The sequence below is a fragment of the Ictidomys tridecemlineatus genome, chromosome 6 (assembly GCF_052094955.1).
Source record: "Ictidomys tridecemlineatus isolate mIctTri1 chromosome 6, mIctTri1.hap1, whole genome shotgun sequence".
In the NCBI taxonomy this organism is placed as follows: domain Eukaryota; kingdom Metazoa; phylum Chordata; class Mammalia; order Rodentia; family Sciuridae; genus Ictidomys; species Ictidomys tridecemlineatus.
Window position 1 is genome coordinate 13,250,748 of NC_135482.1, and position 20,309 is coordinate 13,271,056.

At 38.9% G+C, this 20,309-nt stretch overlaps 1 protein-coding gene across 1 annotated transcript; it reads left to right on the forward strand.

Moving 5' to 3' along the window:
• Window positions 1-270: 270 nt before the first annotated feature.
• On the forward strand, window positions 271-19,468 carry Rtcb (RNA 2',3'-cyclic phosphate and 5'-OH ligase). Its single transcript, XM_005322320.5, has 12 exons — window positions 271-462; window positions 2,030-2,108; window positions 2,612-2,679; window positions 4,099-4,198; window positions 5,783-5,939; window positions 7,747-7,903; window positions 10,550-10,709; window positions 12,205-12,380; window positions 13,210-13,398; window positions 14,037-14,147; window positions 15,588-15,707; window positions 18,412-19,468. Exons 1-12 carry the CDS (start codon window positions 370-372, stop codon window positions 18,517-18,519), a joined length of 1,518 nt encoding a protein of 505 aa, XP_005322377.1. The 5' UTR covers window positions 271-369; the 3' UTR covers window positions 18,520-19,468.
• Window positions 19,469-20,309: the final 841 nt, after the last annotated feature.

Here is a 20,309-nt window from a genome sequence, read left to right on the forward strand (position 1 = left end):
CCAAAACGAAGTATTCGGTAGAGCGACTGGATCTGACTCGGATTCAAGGTGTTTTCGACAGCTGCTCAAAAACACTTCCAAAATGAAGGATAACCAGATCCTAGGAAACATTAACTGGATTTAGCTTAGCTTTCGCTTAGACGTAGCTTGGCTGAGATCAACTCATAAAGCAAACTCCAGAGGGCGGTCTAAGGAGAATAAAAGCGATTGCTGCGAAGAGTTTGGAGCCTCGGCGCTCGCCGTCGCCGAGCGTGCGGGGCTGATCGCGCCTGCGCATTGAGCGCCAGAAGGCGTGCTCCGCGGAACCCGACAGCACGGCAGCTTCTCCTCAGAGCCGGACGCAGAGCGTCTGCCACCGTGGTCGCAGCCATGAGTCGTACTTACAACGATGAGTTACAGTTCCTGGAAAAGATCAATAAAAACTGCTGGAGAATCAAGAAGGGCTTCGTGCCCAACATGCAGGTGAGGCGGGGGAGCGGGACCCGGCGGTCGGGCCTTCCCTATCCCGGGCGGCGTCTCGGCGACCGCCCAGACCTACCCGAGCCTCCTGACCCCTCCCCGGAGCCACTCCCCGAGCCCTCCCGACTCCTCCCACGAGCCCTTCCGAGTCCCGGCCCGCCCCCGACCCTGCAGGCTGACCCCCTTCCCTGCCCTCCTCGCTCCATCTCGGGCACGAGAGGTGCCGGGACCAGCGAAGCGGGGCGTTCACGGAGCGCTTTCGCGGGCGTCTGAAGCCCCCAGAGATGCGTCTCGTACCTGGTGCTCAGCGACCTACGCGGGCTTTCCGAGGCGCGGGGAGGGTGGGTGGAGATCCCAGGACTGGAACTCGGCTCCTCTGCGCTCCGCCAAGTCGTTAGCTCTCCCTGCGCCGCGCTGGTTCTCCATCAGTGACTCCCTTCCTCCCACCCGTCAGGAGTAGCAAGGCAGGGTTGGTTGGTCTTTGCTCTGCGCTTCGCAGGGGACCCTGAGGATCAGCTCTCTGGACCCATCCAGTGAGATGCTCAGCCGGGGCCTGACGTCCAGTTTACTTCTTTCTGTGCCAGAACCATGATGGAGACTCTGGATCCCACCTCTAGAGTGTGAAAGGCTGGACTTGCTGTCTCTTAGTGTGCTCATGGCTTCCATTAACGTGAAGGACAAAGCACGTCAGGTTTTGGTACCTGTGGGTGACATAGCTTTGAAACCCTCTAAGGTGCTGTGCAAGTGCCCCAGGCTATGCAGTCCTGTGTCCTGGTAAAAAGTTCCTGAGAGCCTTTCCACTCCTGTAATCAGTATCAAAGGTATCAAATGACCCCTATTCACACTCAGCTTTAGCTACAAACTATGGAGAAGAAAAGCCCACGGTGACAAAACAGTGCTCTTTTCCCTTTTGATGGGGGCAGGGTATTCATTTGTTTATTTTAATTGGTGAGTAAAAATCATACATATTATGGGGCACCATATGATGTTTTATTACACACATGTGTTGTATAATGTTCACAGTAAATTTATCCTGTCCCCTCAAACAAAACAGTTTTTGAGCTTTGCAAATTACAGGTTGAATGTCCCTTATCTGAAGTACTTGGGACGGGAAAAGTTGCAGATTTTTGAGGGTTTTTTTTTTTAGAGAGAGAGAAAGAATTTTTTAATATTTATTTATTTATTAGTTTTTGGTGAACACAACATCTTTATTTTATTTTTATATGGTGCTGAGAATGGAACTCAGCACCCCGCGCATGCCAGGCTAGCAGATTACCGCTTGAGCCATATCCCCAGCCCCAGTTTTTTTAAATTTTGGCATATTTGCATAAACTTCACTGGTTGAGCAGCCCTGACCCATACAATTCAAAACACTCCCAAATCTGAAACCCTTTGAACATCTTTTAGACTTTGTTAGGAGTTGGGTTTTTTCCTTGCTTGAGCTAATGTGAAAGTTTTACAAAGAATAAAGCAAAATAAAATAATTATTATATACTATGTATTATGTCCAGTGTGCCTATACTTCACGGACACATGCTTAAATAGCATTTTTCCTTTCCTTTGGTACCAGGTTGAAGGAGTTTTCTATGTGAATGATGCTCTGGAGAAATTAATGTTTGAGGAATTAAGGAATGCCTGTCGAGGTGGTGGTAAGTACATTAGCATTTCATTTGTTGTATTACAGATATCTGCCTAAACCTGTGGCCTGAATAAATGGTAATTGTCAGGAAATGATCAAGATTTATAGTGAGGGAGTGGGGTTATAGGTCAGTGGTAGAGCACTTGCCTAGCACGGGTGAGGTACTGGATTCGCTCCTCGGCACCCATAAAAATAAATAAGTAAAATAAAAGTATCGTGTCCATCTACAACTTAAAAAAAAGACATAATGAGACGGAAGTCCTGAATTGTGATTACACTGTTAGCCGTTTGCACTTAAAGAAAGGATTTGGAGCTGGACGGGCCTGCTTTGTGTCTCAGCTAACCCTTAAATAATAATATCAAAGCTACCATTAATCCTACACTATGTGCCATACATTTTAGGTTCTTTACATAGATTATTCATGTAAACATGTAATACAGTCTAGAAATATGAATGTAACTAATGCTGAAAATCAAACATCTTTTTTTTTAAGACTGACTTTTTGCTTTCAGGTGTTGGTGGCTTCTTGCCAGCCATGAAACAGATTGGCAACGTGGCAGCCTTGCCTGGAATTGTTCATGTGAGTTAGATTTCAGGACTTCAATCAGTTATATTTCTTGTCTGAATTATGTTGAATGGATGAATGACCATTCCTAACCCAAAGTGGTGTCATCTAAACAGTAACCTTTGAGCATACAGTACTAACCATGAGATCTAAGAAATAACTGGGCCTGGCTAATATGTCTTAGTTTCTGGTTGCCTTTGGCTCAAATCTATAAGCATTTGAGAACCTTTAAAGTATTTTTTATGTTTTCTTATTTCTTTGTCATAGAAACATCATTACTCCTGTATTAGTCTACCATCATTGTAGGTTTTGCCATGGCCCCATTTAAGAGAATACTTGGGGAAGGAATAGAAAGAAAAAGTTTTAAGGATTGGGACTGAAATGATGGAGAGAGAACATGATAGCTGTTCTGGACATGACTGAAAAAGAGGGCAGGGGCTGGGGTTGTGGCTCAGTGGTAGAATGCTTGCCGAGCACATGTGAGGCACTGAGTTTGGTCCTCAGTACCACATAAATAAGTAAAATACAGGTAATTTGTCCATCTACAACTAAATAATATATTTTAAATAGTTTTGAAAACAAAGAGGGGCTGGTGTTCTGGCTCAGTGGTAGAGCGCTTGACTCGCATGCATGAGGCACTGGATTTGATCCTCAGCACCATGTAAAAATAAATAGATAAATAAAGATATTCTGTTCATCTACAACTGAAAAAGAAAAGAGAGATGATGGCAATAATAGATGGAAGTGGGTAATATGAGTGGGCCCCACCACAGTCAGATATTCAGATTTCACCTAAAGGTACATGTGGAAAACATATCCATTTAACAGACATTTTTTTTTAATATCTTTATTTTTTAATTTATTTTTATGTGGTGCTGAGGATCGATCCCAGTGCCTCATGCATTCGAGGAAAGTGTTCTACCACTGAGCCACAACTCCAGCCCCTTTGAGTCCTTCTTCATGCCAGTTATTATACTGTGCTGTGAAGAGGATGAAAAGGCACGGTTTGTGCATTGTCTGAGATATTCATAGATTACTTAAGTTCTAATGGCCATGTAATGGATATTTACCTCTTCTTAACTTGACACAACTGATTTGTCAGTGTCATCCATGAGCTCACCTTTAAAAGGTATTAAAATATTAAAGCTACCTATGGTCCTCCTGTACACATTGTTAGTCTGAGGCTTTTCTGACTTAGGTTTCCTTAGTTAATAATTAGACTTTTACGAGAAAGTTTTTTTGATTTTTGTCTCACTGTATTTAGTTTTGTGATTAGGAGTTCTTATACCTAATTTTCACCAATAGAAATTTTGTGAAAAAAATCTTGATCTTGGGAAAGCTCAGCCTGCAACCTGAGAAACAGTATCAGGCCCATCTGGCAACCAGAGTTCCAGGTTAAAATAGCTTCAATTTCACTGTCTGATTCTCTTCTAGCGATCTATTGGGCTTCCTGATGTCCATTCAGGCTATGGGTTTGCTATTGGGAATATGGCTGCCTTTGATATGAATGATCCTGAAGCGGTGGTATCCCCAGGTAAGTGTGTAGTTTCTCTCCATGGATCCTACTCTTTTAAAACAGAGCACTACTTTTTTTTTTGTATCTCAGTCTCGTATTTTGTGTGTGTGTGTGTGTGTGTGTGTGTGTGTGTGTGTGTGTGTGTGTATGTATGTGTATCTATCTACATGCACATGCATGCGTGCACACCTAGGATTCAATCCAGGGCTTTACATGTGCTAGGCAAGTACTTTTGCACTTAGCTGTAGCCACAAACCTTTTTTAAAATTTCATTTTCAGACAGTATCTTGCTAAGTTGTCTAAGCTGACTTTCAAATTTATGATCCTCCCACCTCAGGCCTGTGCCACCACACTCAGCCTGTTATTACCTTTCCTCTTGTTTACTGAGAAAATTGGTTGTAAACATTCAGAGACTATTAAAACATCAAAAGTATACATTTTTAAAAATTTTTGGACACTTGCTAAAATGCCAAATGCTATTCAGACATTGGCTACCAAACAAAACCAAAATATTTCTCAGCTAATTTTATATTCTTGTAGACAAATGAGGTCTAACAGTGTCGTTTACCACATAGCCTTGTTTTGAAGACCGAGTTCATGGGGATGTAGCTCACTGAAAGAGAGCTTGCCCAACAAGCCCAACCAGGTTCAATCCCCATATACCATCAAAAAAAAAAAAAAAAAAAAGATTGAGTTCATCCTTGTGAAATACTTAGGCAAGTGTTGAGCACACAGCAGGTACTCAGTAAGCATTTGTTCTCATCGTTTTATCTGTGGTCATTTGTAGTTTATACATTCAGGACTGCTATAGCTACGGAGTATGTTCAGTAAAAACATTCTACACCAGAAGTAAAAGCCTTACTTTCAAAGGGTCTGAGTGAAAAATGAACAGAGTCCTACCCCAGCAACTTAGCAATGTCTCAGAAATTTTTTAAAAATAAATTTTCTTTTTAATGAAAAGGACTGGGGACATAGCTCAGTGATAAAGCACTCCTGGGTTCAGTCCCTAGCACCAAAAAAAGGAGAGGGGAGGCGAGCCAGGAACCAGCAAAACCAAAAGTTGATTATTTCAAAAGACCAATAGAGCTGGGTCTAGGGGTATACACTTGTAATCCCAGCTACTCAGAAGGCTAACACAGGAGGATCGCAAGTTCAAAGCCAGCCTCAGCAACTAAGCCAGGTCCTAAGCAACTTAGCAAGACCCAGTCTCAAAATAAAAAGGGCTGGAGATGTGGCTCAGTAGTTAAAGCACCCCTGGGTTCAAACCCTGGTACAAAAAAAAAACAACACAAAAACTAATAGAATCTATCAACCTCTGATGACTAATTAAGGGAAAAAGAGTGATGCTTTACTCATTTTTATCTTGATTTTACTTGTTACTGTTCATTGTTGTCTCCCAGGCCCACAGTATATATGTTACTTTACATTATTTCAATGTCATCACACTTCACTCCTCAGAGAACTAATACATTAAAATATGGTAATCTTAAAAAGAGTGGGTATCTCTGTAATGCTAGGTTAATGAAGAGAAACTGCAGGTACGCATAACTGTCTGATCACCTGGATTTACTAATATTTGACCAGCTTTTCTGTATTTTGTAGGTGGTGTCGGATTTGACATCAACTGTGGTGTGCGCTTGCTGAGAACCAATTTGGATGAGAGTGATGTCCAGCCTGTGAAAGAGCAACTCGCCCAAGCTATGTTTGACCACATTCCTGTTGGAGTGGGATCAAAAGGTGTGATCCCAATGAATGCCAAGTAAGAGCACACATTTCCCAGATATGGAATGGGAGAGAGAACAACCACATGACCTCCAGCTTCATTTACAGTGTAGGATACTCGAGATGGGGAGTGCTCAGTCACTTTTTGGAAGTAGAGTAATTTCCACTAACATTTTTGAGCAGTTCTTATATGTAAGGCACTATGCATTATATTATTTCTTGTAGACAATAACCCTCTTATTATCCCTGCTTTACACCAAGAAACCTGAGGTTAAGAAAGATAATAAGCTTAATAAGTGATGTAGGGATTCAAACCAAAGAGCCTTTGACTCTTCAGAGACTATATTCTGAATCCCACTGCCTTTTGTCAGTGAACCCATTTATCCAGTTTTCTTGTTGAATGCCAGCACTGAATGTGCTCTTCAACTAATTAGAGAATTAAGTGTAACTGCCTCTCAGGTGGCCATTAACTCTACCATACTGTTTCATAAATCCTGCAAAGCAGCTCACCTTAAACTTTGCAGAGAACTTCATTTTCAAAATAGTGTGTTTAACAAGGAGAGTCAAAGATGTTTCTTTGCCACCTTTGTTGTGTCTTTAAAATTCATGTGACTTTTTCATTCTTTTAAAAAATTTGTACACATTAATATAAAGATGTTTTTAGCTATTGCCTGTTTTGCAACTCCCTCCCACTAAAAACACATGGAGTAAGATGACAGTTCCATGTTTTCACATGGTCCCTGACAAGTAACCTCATTTTGAGAAGCTTCCAAGTAACACAAATTAATTTCAAGCATCTTTACAAATGTTTTAGATAGAAGTTTTGTTGTAATAAATAATGTTAGTTGAGCATAGTGGTTCAAGCATGAAATCCCAGCAAGTTGGGAGGCTGAGACAGGTGAATCATAAGTTTAAGGCCAGCCTGGGCAACTTGGACCCTGTTTGAAAAATTAAAAAGAGGGCTGAGATTGTAGAGCACTTGCCTAGTGCGTGTGAGGTGCTGGATTCGATCCTCAGCACCACATAAAAATAAAAATAAAGATTAAAAAAAGAGAGAGAGAAAGGGCTGGGACTCAGTGGTAGAGAGCTTGCTTAGCATGTGTGAGGCACTGAGTTTGATTTTCAGCACCATAAACAAATAAATAAAGATCCATTGACAACTAAAACTATTTTTAAAAAAGAGAAGGGGGCTGGGGTTGTAGCTCAGTGGTAGAGCACTTGCCTCGCACGCTTGAGGCCCTGGGTTCCATCCCCAGCACCACATAAAAATAAATAAAAGTAAAGATATTGTGTCCATCTGCAACTAAAAAAAAATATATATATATTATTTTTTTTAAAAAAAGAGAGAATTGGAGATGTGCCTCAATGATAGAACACCCTAAGATTTAAAACAAGTTTGAAATAGACTGACAATCTGGGTTGGTAGGGAAAGGAACATTGAAAGCTGTAAATTGTTATTGAAGGCATGTATCTGGTAAAAGTATTGGTAGATGGTAATATCTGATTGAAATTATCAATTTTCTTTGGCTGCTGGATCACCACTTCATAGGATTGAGGATAAAAGAGGCAAATCTAAAGTAAGAAAGACTTGAAAATTAAGAGCTATGTGAACATCAAGTATAACTGCAGTCATGTTGAATTGGGCCTTTCCATTTTCATATTGCAATTATTTATGCAACTGCTTTGCTCAAAAAACTAGAGTTGCTAAGCATGAAATTCAGCGTAAGCCAGGTACATCAAAGATAGTACTTGCAGCATGTTCCTCTGCCCTTTGAGATGAGGTGTTTTTTAGAATTGATGTTGTTTGCTGTGAAATGAGTAACACTTTTTTATTACTCACCCAGAGACTTGGAGGAGGCCTTGGAGATGGGCGTGGACTGGTCCCTAAGGGAAGGCTATGCCTGGGCTGAAGACAAGGAGCACTGTGAGGAGTATGGAAGGATGCTGCAAGCTGACCCCAACAAGGTCTCTGCAAGGGCCAAGAAAAGAGGCCTTCCTCAGGTAACTTACTCTGCAGGAGTGACATGTTAATTTCTCATATTTTATTTTAATTAAGGGATGAAATCTGTTATCTTTCAGTTAGCAAAAAAACATATCCTCAGGGTTTTGGTTTTTCATATAACTTTTTTTTAAATGTTCTTTTTAGTTATACATGATAGTGTAATGTATTTTGACACATACATACATGGAGTATAACTGCCCATTCTTGTGTTTGTACGTGATGTGGAGTTATACTGGTCATGTATTCATATGTGAACATAGGAAAGTTATGTCTGATTCATTCTTCTGTCTTTCCTATTCCCATCTTCCCACTTGCCATCATTCCTCCCTGTCCTATCCAGTGAATCTCCATCCCTTCCCACTCCCATTGTAAGTCAGCATCCACAAATCAGAGAGAAACATTTTGCCTGTGTTTTTGGGGGGGATTGGCTTATTTCACTTAGCATTATAGGCTCCAGTTCCATCCAATTACTGGCAAATGCCATAATTTCATTCTTCTTTATGGCTGAAAAATATTCCATTGTGTATATGTACCACATTGTCTTCATGTATTCATCTATTGAGGTCACTTAGATTGGTTCCATAGCTTAGCTATTGTGAATTGAGCTGCTATAAACATTGATGTGGCTGTGTCACTATAGTATGCTGATTTTTAAGTCTTTGGGGTTAATGCAAGGAGCGGGATAACTGGGTCAAACAGTGGTTCCATTCTCAGTTTTCTGAGGAATCAGTATACTTCTTTCCAGAGTGGTTGCACCAGTTTGCAACTACAGTTTGTCCTACCAGCCATGTGTGCCTGAACCTTTTCCCCACATCCTCACCAACATTTATTGTTAATTGTATTCTTGATAATTGCCATTCTAACTGGAGTGAGATGAAATCTCAGTGTGGTTTTAATTTGCATTTCTCTAATGTTGAACTTTTTTCCATATGTTTGTAACTGATCATATTTATTCTGTAAAGTGTTCATTCAGTTCCTTTGCTTATTTATTGATTGGGTATTTTTTTTTTTGGTGTTAAGTTTTTTGCATTCTTTATCCTAGAGATTAATGCTCTGAATGAGGTGCAGGTGGCAAAGATTTTCTCCCACTCTGTAGGCTCCCTCTTGATTGCGTTCTTGATTGTTTCCTTTGCTGTGAAGAAGCTTTTTAGTTTGATACAATCCCATTTATTAATTCTTGATTTTGCTTGCGCTTTAGGAGTCTTGTTGAGGAATTTGGTTCCTAAGCCAACATGATGGAGATTTGGGCCTACTTTTTTTTTCCAGTAGGAGCAGGTCTCTGGTCTAATGCGTAGGTCCTTCATCCACTTTGAGTTGAGTTTTGTGCAGGGTGAGAGATAAGGATCTAATTTCATTTTATCACGTGTGGATTTCTAGTTTTCCCAGCACCATTTGTTGAAGAAACTATCTGTTCTTCAGTGTATGTTTATGGTACCTTTGTCTAGTATCAGATGACTGTTTATGTGGGTTTGTCTCTATGTCTTCTATTCTGTACCATTGATCTGCATTGTCTGTCTAGGAGCCAATACCATGCCATTTTTGTTACTATACCTCTGTACTATAAGGTCTGGCATTGTGATGAGTTCTGCTTCACCTTTCTTGCTGAGGATTGCTTTGGCTATTCCTCAGGGTTTTTTGTAGCATATAAAAAAGAATGTGAATCTTTTTATGTATCATTCTAAAAAGCTATTAGAAGTTTGCAGGTGTTCATAAAATAAAAAAAGATTGCCAGGCCCAGTGGTGCATATCTGTAATCCCAGCAACTCCAGAGGCTGAGGCAGAAGGATCACAAGTTTATGGCCAGCCTCAGCCTCTGAAAATTAGCAAGACCTTATCTCACAATAAAAAATACAAGGACTGGGGATAGAGCAACACTGGGCTCAATCCCTAGTACCATAAGTAGATGATAGACAGGAGAAAAAGAGATTTACCAAAAAACAAAACCAAAAAAACCAAAATGAGGCAACCTCTAAAGGTTCTTCCAGCCCTGCTGTTCTCTATAATTTATCTGTTGGCTCCAGTTATGGGATATATTATTGCAGCAGTTGTCCATGAATTTATAAATGTTTTTAAAATCATTTGAACTTGGACCATATGTAGTAATCAGCATTCACTAGCATTCTTCCCGGAATTTGAAACTTTCTCTTCATGTTTAAAATGTCCCATGAACCACTTAATGGCATGACTTTTTTTGATGAAGCCCTTTATGTTTGTATACTAAAAGCATCTAATAACACAACAGACTTCAGGAGCCTGGTCTATATTTTTTGTTGTTTTTGTGTGGAATATTGTTTTAAATGAAAGCATTTCTAAGGCTTAGAATTTTTTATTACATAAAACACTATTTGTGTGGTTATTTGTTGTTCATTTGTTTTTACCTATTTGCTTTTTTTTTTTTTTTTTTTTTTTTTTAAAGAGAGAGTGAGAGAGAGAGAGAGAGAGAGAGAATTTTAACATTTTATTTAGTTCTCGGCGGACACAACATCTTCGTTTGTATGTGGTGCTGAGGATCGAACCCGGGTCGCAAGCACACTAGGCGAGCGCGCTACCGATTGAGCCACATCCCCAGCCCCCCTATTTGCTTTTTAAATTGATTTTTTTAAAAAACAGAATAGAACCTCTTACCAGATATTTTACTTTTGCAGTTGGGGACCCTTGGAGCAGGCAACCACTATGCAGAAATCCAGGTTGTGGATGAAATTTTCAATGAGTATGCTGCTAAGAAAATGGGCATCGACCATAAGGGACAAGTGTGTGTAATGATCCACAGTGGAAGCAGAGGCTTGGGCCACCAAGTAGCCACAGGTATATAAAGTACTTAATTTTTTACTTCGTGCCAAAATGTACATTTTATAGGAAACTATGTAGAGGCTTAAGAAAATTTAAACCTGGAACTACATGGATTTTTATCCTGGCGCCCCTAATTTGTAACCTTGAACAAATAACTTCATTAGGACTTAACTTTCTCATCTGAGAAAAATGAATATATTTAATTATTTTGTATGATATTTTCACAAAAGGTTAATAAATAATATGTAAAGCACTTAAATCAGTGCCCCAAACATAGGAAGCACTCAATAAATGCTAGCCCTAGTTATTATGTTTAACTTAAGGGTTACTGTTGGCTCTCATGCCAAAAAGAGCAAAAAAGATTTAAATTGCAAAGTTGATAAAGAATGCATTCATTCATGTAGTAGATCCCTACTCTGCAAGATTAGGTATTATGGTAGATTTGGTTATAAAATAGGCAGATACTTTATCCCAAGATTTTCTCATGAAGGAAAGATCATGTTCATTTAAAATAAAAGTAGGGGTAAAATGTAGTAATTGATAAAATATTATAAGAGACACAAATACAGTGAGTTTAGGAAAAAGATTTCAGAGATGTCTTCAAGGGCACAGTATTTGAGCGGGGCTTTGAAGTTTGAACAGTCACACTTAGGGCCCTCGTGACAAGAAGACAACATGAACAAAAGCAGGAAGCCGGAACATGGGTCACTTTGGATGACTTGCAGTGTGTGAAAGGATTAATAAATGTATGAAAAGGTAATTGGACACATGGAAATTACAGCATTAAATTTCATGTTATAGTTCAACTTTGTGTTTACATTTCATCTGTGAGAATTTAATAATTTGGGCCAGCTTGAACCTTTATTTTCCTCTATCAGCTGTACGAAACCTTAAGTATTTCAGAACTTTCTGCTGAGCAATTCTCTGTATTTTATCATGGATTTGATTTGCATACATAGCTAGCAATATCTCCAGCTCTTTTTTATATTTTTTTTTTTTAATTCTTATAGATGGACACAATACCTTTTTTTTTTAACGTCGTGCTGAGGCTCAAACCCAGGGCCTCACACATGCTAGGCAAGTGCTCTACCACTGAGCCACAACCCCAGCCCCTCTTTTTTATATTAAAGCACTAAATTTGTTTTTAAAAACCATGATGGCAATAAAATGTATTTTACTCCTTCTCGTTCATTCATGTATTAGGAAAGGAATAACTAAGACTATAATGTTATTGTTTATGTGCACATCTCATTCTCATTACAAGTTCTAATACACACACATGTAGTCTTTGTGTCCCATACAATTTGTATCACTGAAGTCTGAAAGAGGAGATTGTTGGCAAATGTATCTTGATTAAGGGAATAGATGAGTCAGAAGCACATTATAGAAAAAGTTTTACTAGTTTTTTTTTAATAGAATGGGTTTGAATGTAGCCTACCTTCTGCAGTAAATCTGAATGATTTACTTCAGGAAACCTAACTGGTTTGGGCCTTCTTTTCTCTCATTCCAGATGCACTGGTAGCTATGGAAAAGGCCATGAAGAGAGACAAGATCATAGTCAATGACCGTCAGTTGGCTTGTGCTCGAATTGCTTCTGCAGAGGGTCAGGACTACCTAAAGGGAATGGCAGCAGCTGGGAACTATGCCTGGGTCAACCGCTCGTCTATGACCTTCTTAACGCGTCAGGTACAGTAAAATAGGTCTTTTCTGAGTTTTTCATGATAAAGTATAGTGTAGTCAGATCAAAGGCTGTAGGGTTTGGTTTGGGAAATATTATGTACTATTCAAAATACTGGAGAAGCATCTGAGAATTTGGTGTATTCTTAAACTAAATCAGTATCAGGCAGCCCTGGAGAATGAAAGAGGAGGGCTGGGGCTGTAGCTCAGTGGTAGCGCGCTGGCCTCACATGTGGAGGGCACTGGGTTCGATCATCAGCACTGCTAAAAATAAAATAAAGTTACCATTTCCATGGGGCTGGGGATGTGGCTCAAGTGGTAGCGCGCTCGCCTGGCATGCATGCGGCCCAGGTTCGATCCTCAGCACCACATACAAACAAAGATGTTGTGTCCGCCAAAAACTAAAAAATAAAGTATTAAAATTCTCTCTCCATCTCTCACTCTCTTAAAAAAAAAAAAAAAACTTACCATTTTCACCTACAACTAAAAGAAGTATTTAAAAAAAAAAAGAAAGAAGAGAAGCCAGAATTATTGATAGGATTTTCCTTGAGTCTCAGAACAGAAGTACCATTCACTGAGATTGAGAAGGCTGGGAAGAAGCATTTCTAAAGGATGGTATCAAGAGGAACCAGGCAGCTTTTTAATCATATATGGAATTTATGGAGTGGAGTGTGGTCTAAAGCAGTTTTTTTTTTTGTCCTTTTCATGAAATTAATACTACTACCATTTTTGGACTCTTTAATCCCTCACTCCCTTCAGGAACAGACTGGCTGAGGTCAGTAAGATAAGTTCTGAAGTGCTGGCTCTGACTACTTTTAACTTAAGCTTTTTTCCTAAGGCTTTTGCCAAGGTCTTCAACACAACCCCTGACGACTTGGACCTGCATGTGATCTATGATGTTTCTCACAATATTGCCAAAGTAGAGCAGCATGTGGTGGATGGAAAGGAACGGACACTATTGGTGCACAGAAAGGGATCCACCCGTGCTTTCCCTCCTCACCACCCCCTCATTGCTGTTGATTACCAAGTATGTACCCCTGCATTTATGTTTTTTAAGCAATATGTCATAATTTAACTAATTCTGAATATGGATGAAGGAAAGCAGCAGTTGTGAGAAAGTAATCTGTTCCCCATGAGAACAGGGATCCCCTGTCTTTGAAGCAGTGACCCCTGCCCCCATCATATGTGGTTGCAGTGTGTTGTCTAAAAAGTGCTGCACTAAGTGTATTCCACTCCACTAAGATGATCAAAACCTTCATATTTTTAGAAGAAGGATAAAGATTAAACTCAGTCTGTTTCATTTCCTCTTACTCTTTTGGTGTCTGCCTGTGGTAGAGTTGGAAAGACCTTTAGCCTGTTCTCTCATTTTGCATATGAGGGAACAAAAGCCAAAAGAGGGCAGATACTTGCTTAGCATGGTTCTAGTAACAACTCGTCTACACTTTTTTGGATTTTGCTTTGCTCTAACATTTAGTCTGGCTTCTGTGTCTTTTCTGGTCCTCACATCTTCACTCCCTTCCTCTTCCATTGTCTCCCTGTTGTCAAAGAATCAGAATAGTCTTAATATAGTTGTAAGAGCAGTGTGTTCAGAGGCCCAAGTTTCTCCCACAATTCTACAATGCAAGAGGAACTTAAATTTAACATTTTTTATTTTGTGATCCTCAGCTCACTGGACAGCCAGTACTTATTGGTGGCACCATGGGAACTTGTAGTTACGTTCTTACTGGCACTGAACAGGGCATGACTGAGACCTTTGGAACAACCTGTCATGGAGCGGTAAGGAAAATGAAAATTTCCTTAGAAATGTACTTTTTGGGTTAGTTGTTATTTTGCATTTTGACGGAACTGTTCTGCAAATCCAGAAAATCCATACCGGGACAGTAAGCTTACATTAGTTGAGTTTATCGTAATGGTTTATAAGTGACATAACTGTAACGAATGCAAATTCACATCACAGCTTATCTCAGTAATTCCCTAGACCTACTCTTTTGCCTAATTTAGTTCTTCCTTTTGTGGCCCCGTTCAAGATTCAGGGCACATGTTCTGTTTTCACCACATTGCCTTTTATTAGCAAAGCTAGGGATCAGTGAACTTTTTCCATTAAAACCATACTAGTAACTATGTAATGTTTGGAACGACCAACAATAAAAAAAAAAAAAAGATCCATACTAGTAAATATTTTTATGCGTTTTATATCATGTGTTCTCTGTACCAGCTGTTCAGCTTCCATTTAGCACAAGAGCAGCCAAAAGTACTATTTAAATAGACATTTCCAACAAAACTTTACTTACAAAAAAAAGTGCTGGGTTAAACTGCAGTCTGCCAACCCATCTTCTGAATGACTGTGCTTAGCCAGTGTTGGAATGGGAAATAGAAACTGTATACTATACTTACTGATAGGACAGACTGTCACATGTATATTTTAACCCTGCTCTTTTCTCTGATTATTTCTCCTTTCCAGCTGCCTCCCACTCCTAGTTTAACCAAATGGTTCTCAACTAGGCAGAACTTCCTACCAGCCCCTGGGGACTTTGGCACTTTCTGGAGGCATTATTGATTCTTATGAATAGAAGGAGGCAGAGTGCTACCAGCATTTAGTGGTAGAAGCCAGGAATGTTGCTAAATATCCTACAATGCACAGGACGCCCCACACCAGAGCTACCTGGTTCAAAATGTCAGTAGAGCTGAGGTGGAGAAACTTTCAGATCACAACAAAGAGTTTTTATGTTGATAGACACTTTTTAAAGTTAATTCACATATTAAATAGAAGTACTAATTGACAATAGTTAGAAATATGCAAAACTGGTCTGGGATTGTAGCTCAGTTGGTAGAGGGTTTGCCTTGCATGTGTGAGGCACTGGGTTAGATCCTCAGCACCACATAAAAGCAAATAAAATAAAGGTATTATGTCTGTCTACAACTAAAACATTAAAAAAAAAAGAGAGAGAGAGAGATACACAAAGCTGAATTTTTAAATACAGTGTTTTATGTAGATAAAAATTTATTTTCCAAAAGGATATGATGAAGTTTTTAACGCATAATAAGGTTGATAGAGTTAAAAGAAATATTGTTTTTAAAACTCTTTTTAATCTTAAACAAAAATAAAGGAGAAAGCTTGTAATCATAAGGTTTTAAATGATTGCTTAGATCAAACCTAAAATCAGCTCAGAATTTATAAAGTGAAGTTAATTCTGTCCCCATTTCTTTTCATTCTAGGGCCGTGCATTGTCCCGAGCAAAATCTCGGCGTAATTTAGATTTCCAGGATGTTTTAGACAAATTGGCAGATATGGGAATTGCAATCCGTGTTGCCTCACCCAAACTGGTTATGGAAGAGGTGAGTGAAATTTTGATAAATATGTAGCATCAAACCATTTCTGATGACTTCAGTTTGCTTTCTCTTCCTTGGTTCATCTCATTTGAGTATTGTCTTCTCTTTTATTTGGATTGGAGATCAGTTTCAAGCCAAGTCCATTAAAAGTGATGTTAGCTGTCTACATGGTAAACTTAAAAATAGTTTGAGCTGACCTATTATAACTTGGTTTTTGTAAGTTCTATACTTAAGTTTCAGTTTAAAAGCAAGTTTTGGGAAAATGTTTAGAGAAACAGTTTTGTTTTATTCATGAGTAGGAAAGCTTTTGTTTAAATTATTTTTGTGTGTCTGGACGCATATATACATACTTGTTAGAAGTAACATGACTTCTTTCTTAAAAATTTAAGAGAAAATTACAGTCATTCAGAAATAGCCCTAACACAACTATCACCTCTTCTTTTAGAATATTGGTTGCCATATTTTTTCCTAAATCCTTTGCCCCACTTTTTGGTAGTCCTGGGGATTAAACCCAAGGCCTCACTTACCACTGAGCTGTACCCCCACTCCTTTTTATTTTGTTTGGAGACAAAGTCTCGCTAAATTAACCAGGCTAGTTTTAAATTTGTTATTCTCTTGCCCCAAATTCCTAAGTAGCAGGGATTACAGGGGTACCCTACCATTCCTGACTCCTAAATAGTGATTTAAAGCTAGTTACAATTGCAGTTTATGAATTGTGTAGTCCCTTTTTATATTTAGCACATTATAAAATTGAATCACTTTTTAGTCATTTCTGAATATTCTGCCAGCTGAATACCTTGATTTCTGTACATATAAGTATCCTCTAGGTTTTTACTACTGTAGGTTGAAATGATTTTCTTTCATGAAACTTTTCTTGGTCTTAAAATAATTAGAATGAAGTCTCAAAAGTAGAATTACTCAGAGTAAGACAAAGCCTTCTTTATAATATTTAATTTCTCCCTGTTCTTAAGAGTAATACATGTTTAGTTAAAAAAAAAAAATATGAAAGCAGGTGACACACACCTTTACTCTCAGTGGCTCCAGAGGCTGAGACAAAACTACCACAGTTGGAGACCAGCCAGGTAGGGCAACCTATCCAGACCCTATCTCAAAATAAAAGGGCTGCAGTTGTAACTTATCGGTAGAGCACTTGCCTAGCATGTACAAGGCCTGGATTCAAATCCCCAGCACTGCCAAAAAAAAAAAAGAGAGAGAGAGAGAGAAAAATACAGAGAAAACAAAAACACTTAGACTTCAACCAGCAAGAAATAATTTGCCACCGTTGGTTTTTTTGGTTGGGTATTTTTGTTTGTTTGTTTTCTTGAATAGCATCCTTACTAGAGATCTAGGTGCTTAGGGATAATACAGTGAACAGAACTGACATGTTCCTTTCTTGTGAACTTACCATGTATTATGCTTTGAAGACCATATAAGTGCTATACAGTAAAAATGGAGTAGAGGAGGTGTATGTTTCAATAAGAACAAGGTGAGAAAGGAAAGAGGGATTTTGCACTTGAGTACACCAGAGGGAATTCCGGAGGCCACAGTGGGAAAGTTATAGAAACTGAAAAGGAATGAAAGATGCACCGGAACACTTTGTACAGAGCCCAGTGGGGATAGGTCCAGGAGGCCTAGCCTGGTTGTGTTGACATAAATAGAGATAAAGCAGGGATGTGAGGAGATGAATTCTGATGGTGGCAAGAGGATATGGGTAGGGAGGAAGGGTGGGGGCCTTGCTAAAAACTCACAGAAGTAAATTATGAGTGCATACACACACATCTACATAAACAGTTTGGGGTAGTTATAATTTTGCACATGTTTATATATGAATTTATTAACTTTCGCTATAAAGAAAAAGTTACTAGTACATGTTCATTTAAGAAATTTGGATAACTACAGAATACGTTTACTGCCTTTTTTTTTTTTAAAGAGAGATTTTTTTTTTTAAAGAGAGAGAGAGAGAATTTTTTTAATATTTATTTTTTTTAGTTCTTGGCGGACACAACATCTTTGTTGGTATGTGGTGCTGAGGATTGAACCCGGGCCGCACGCATGCCAGGCGAGCGCGCTACCGCTTGAGCCACATCCCCAGCCCCCAAAAAAAAAAAAAAGAGAGAGAGAGAGAGAATTTTTTTTATTATTTATCTTTTAGTTTTCAGCGGACACAACATCTTTGTATGTGGTGCTGAGGATCGAACCCGTGCCGCACGCATGCCAGGCGAGCACACTACCGCTGGAGCCACATCCCCAGCCCTTTTTTTTTTTTTTTTTTTTTTTTAGTTGTAGATGATTCTTCTTTTATGTGATCTTGAGGATTGAACCAGTGCCTCACATGTGCTAGGCAAGCGTTCTGCCACTGAGCTATAGCCCCAGCCCTGCTTTTCTTAATTATACAAGCAATGTGCAATCTTTGGAAAAGTTTTTAAAATAAAGAACATAAAACAGTGTTTATCTCACTTTCCCAACAATGACCTTACTCAGTTTTTTAATCTTTGTTTATTTGATAGATTAAAAAAAAAAAAAACCCTACCCTCAGCATTGTTTTAATGTATATTTGTTTAATACATGAAACTGAAAACCTTTACATTTCTTTATAATACTTAATTCTTATATTTCATGGTTGAATTATTATAAAAGCATTAAGTGGAATGGAGTACTTTTAAAGGTCCCCTTTTCAGTACACTTACAATGTTTGATTCTTCCTCTGCAGGCTCCTGAGTCCTATAAGAACGTTACAGATGTGGTAAATACCTGCCATGATGCTGGAATCAGCAAGAAGGCCATTAAACTGAGACCAATTGCTGTTATCAAAGGGTAGAACCTTGATGGGAGCCTCTGGACGCCACTGACCCTCAGTGAAGTGGCTGTGGACTGCAACACTCTTCAGACGTCAGACTTGAGACTTGGCAAGTTCAAAGTGTGCCGCTGAAACTGTCCATGTCAAAATGGCTGCTGATCCCAGAGCCAGTGTTGTGAAATAACCTTCCAGAGGGGACCATCTGGAAAGGATGAAAGTGCTTCCTCCTCAGTAGTCACATAGACTTTAGGAAAATCTTTTAGGGGGAGGTATCAAGAAACTTCCTTTAATCATCAGAATGAACTCCTTCACACCAGATTCTGTTTACATCCTAATAGGTGTCATGAAGAACATTCTATTAAATATAATTTTGGAATGTTCTCTTTTTTCCCCTCAACTTTATTCATTCACTGACTCATCTACCAACCACCCCTGCACTAAACAAAATCTAAATACCCCTCTTACCTACAGAGCACCCAGGGCTTGTAGTTAGGACACTGGATGATTAAATAATGAAACATGTTGAGGAGGGCATGTGTGGAAGTGTAGGAATAGAGCCCAAAAGAGAAAATAATTTTTAAAAGCCTTACAATTGCATACTAAAAACAGCTGCCTGCAGCCGAACGTGTTATCTGTCTTTAATTAGGCCCAACCTGGCAAACTTTTTTTAAGTAATGCAATTGCATAGCAGCAGCAAAAAAAAATAAAAAATAAAACTGAAAACCTTTACATTTCTTTATAATACTTAATTTTTACATTTCATGGTTGAATTATTATAAAAGCATTAAGTGGCCAGCTGCAACATTCACAGTTGCTCTTTGTTGATGGTCTTATGTCACCTAATTGGATTTTACATTATGTATGGTGATGTCTCAAAGATGTTAAAGGACCATCATTATAGGTTACTAAGACCTCGCTTGAGTCCAAACATAAAATAGAAAAATCTAATAAAGTTGCAATATGTTGTTTACATTTTGTGTGTAATATTTTATACCTTAGAAAAATTAGCATTTATACTTTGACTCCCTGGATAGTGTTGCTATCTTCTGGTTTTCTCCCATCCTAAAAATGTTCTTTCCAGAACTTACCCCTCAGCTTATAATGAAAAACCTCCATGGATATCTTCTAAATCCTGCTGTTGGGAGGGGAAAACAGACTTCCTCTGGAAAAATGTTTGCAACATGAAATAGCAATACCTCTTGACTCTTAAGTACTTGATATATTAAAGTTTTTAACGGTAGAGTTTGAAAGTTATCAATAAACAATTAAGTCTCTGTGATAATTATGGGTGACTCATGCCTTTAGGCTGGACCAGCAACTGTTGTGGCTTGAGGATGCAAATCCATAGTGAAGCTGGAGGACCCTGAAAGATGAGAAACAGGCTTCTGGCAGGGTGTGGGTGCTCTGAGGTGAGGCAGCTTCGGGCCTCTGCATGCTTCCTCTAGCTGGGCTTGCCTGATGTCTCATTCAAAATGAATTCAAAGCAAGGACTCCTCCCAAAAATAATGTCAGTGCAGGAAATACTGTAGATCATCTTATATACGTAAGTTGAGTTTTATTAGATGCTTTGAAAGGTGCTCTGTGGTGAGGTCAGGTGAAAAAGGGAAATGAAGTGAAGAATGGTTTATCCAATGCAGTTTGCTTCTTTAATAAATTTTTTTCCTATGTAGCATTCTTCACCAAACTTGGCACTATCTATGATCATAGAAAGCAATATTTTGATTCAAAAAAAGGTACATTGTTTTTCTTTTTTAATGTTTTTTTAATTGTAGATGGTCACAATACCTTTATTTTATTTGTTAATTTTTGTG

Bases quoted from the DNA above. Each gene is read 5' to 3' on its own strand.
- Rtcb (XM_005322320.5), top strand. From the start codon at position 370: ATGAGTCGTACTTACAACGATGAGTTACAGTTCCTGGAAAAGATCAAT. The intron at 4,199-5,782 runs GTAAGTGTGTAG...TGTATTTTGTAG, and splicing joins TGAAGCGGTGGTATCCCCAG to GTGGTGTCGGATTTGACATC. The intron at 7,904-10,549 runs GTAACTTACTCT...TTACTTTTGCAG, and splicing joins AGAAAAGAGGCCTTCCTCAG to TTGGGGACCCTTGGAGCAGG.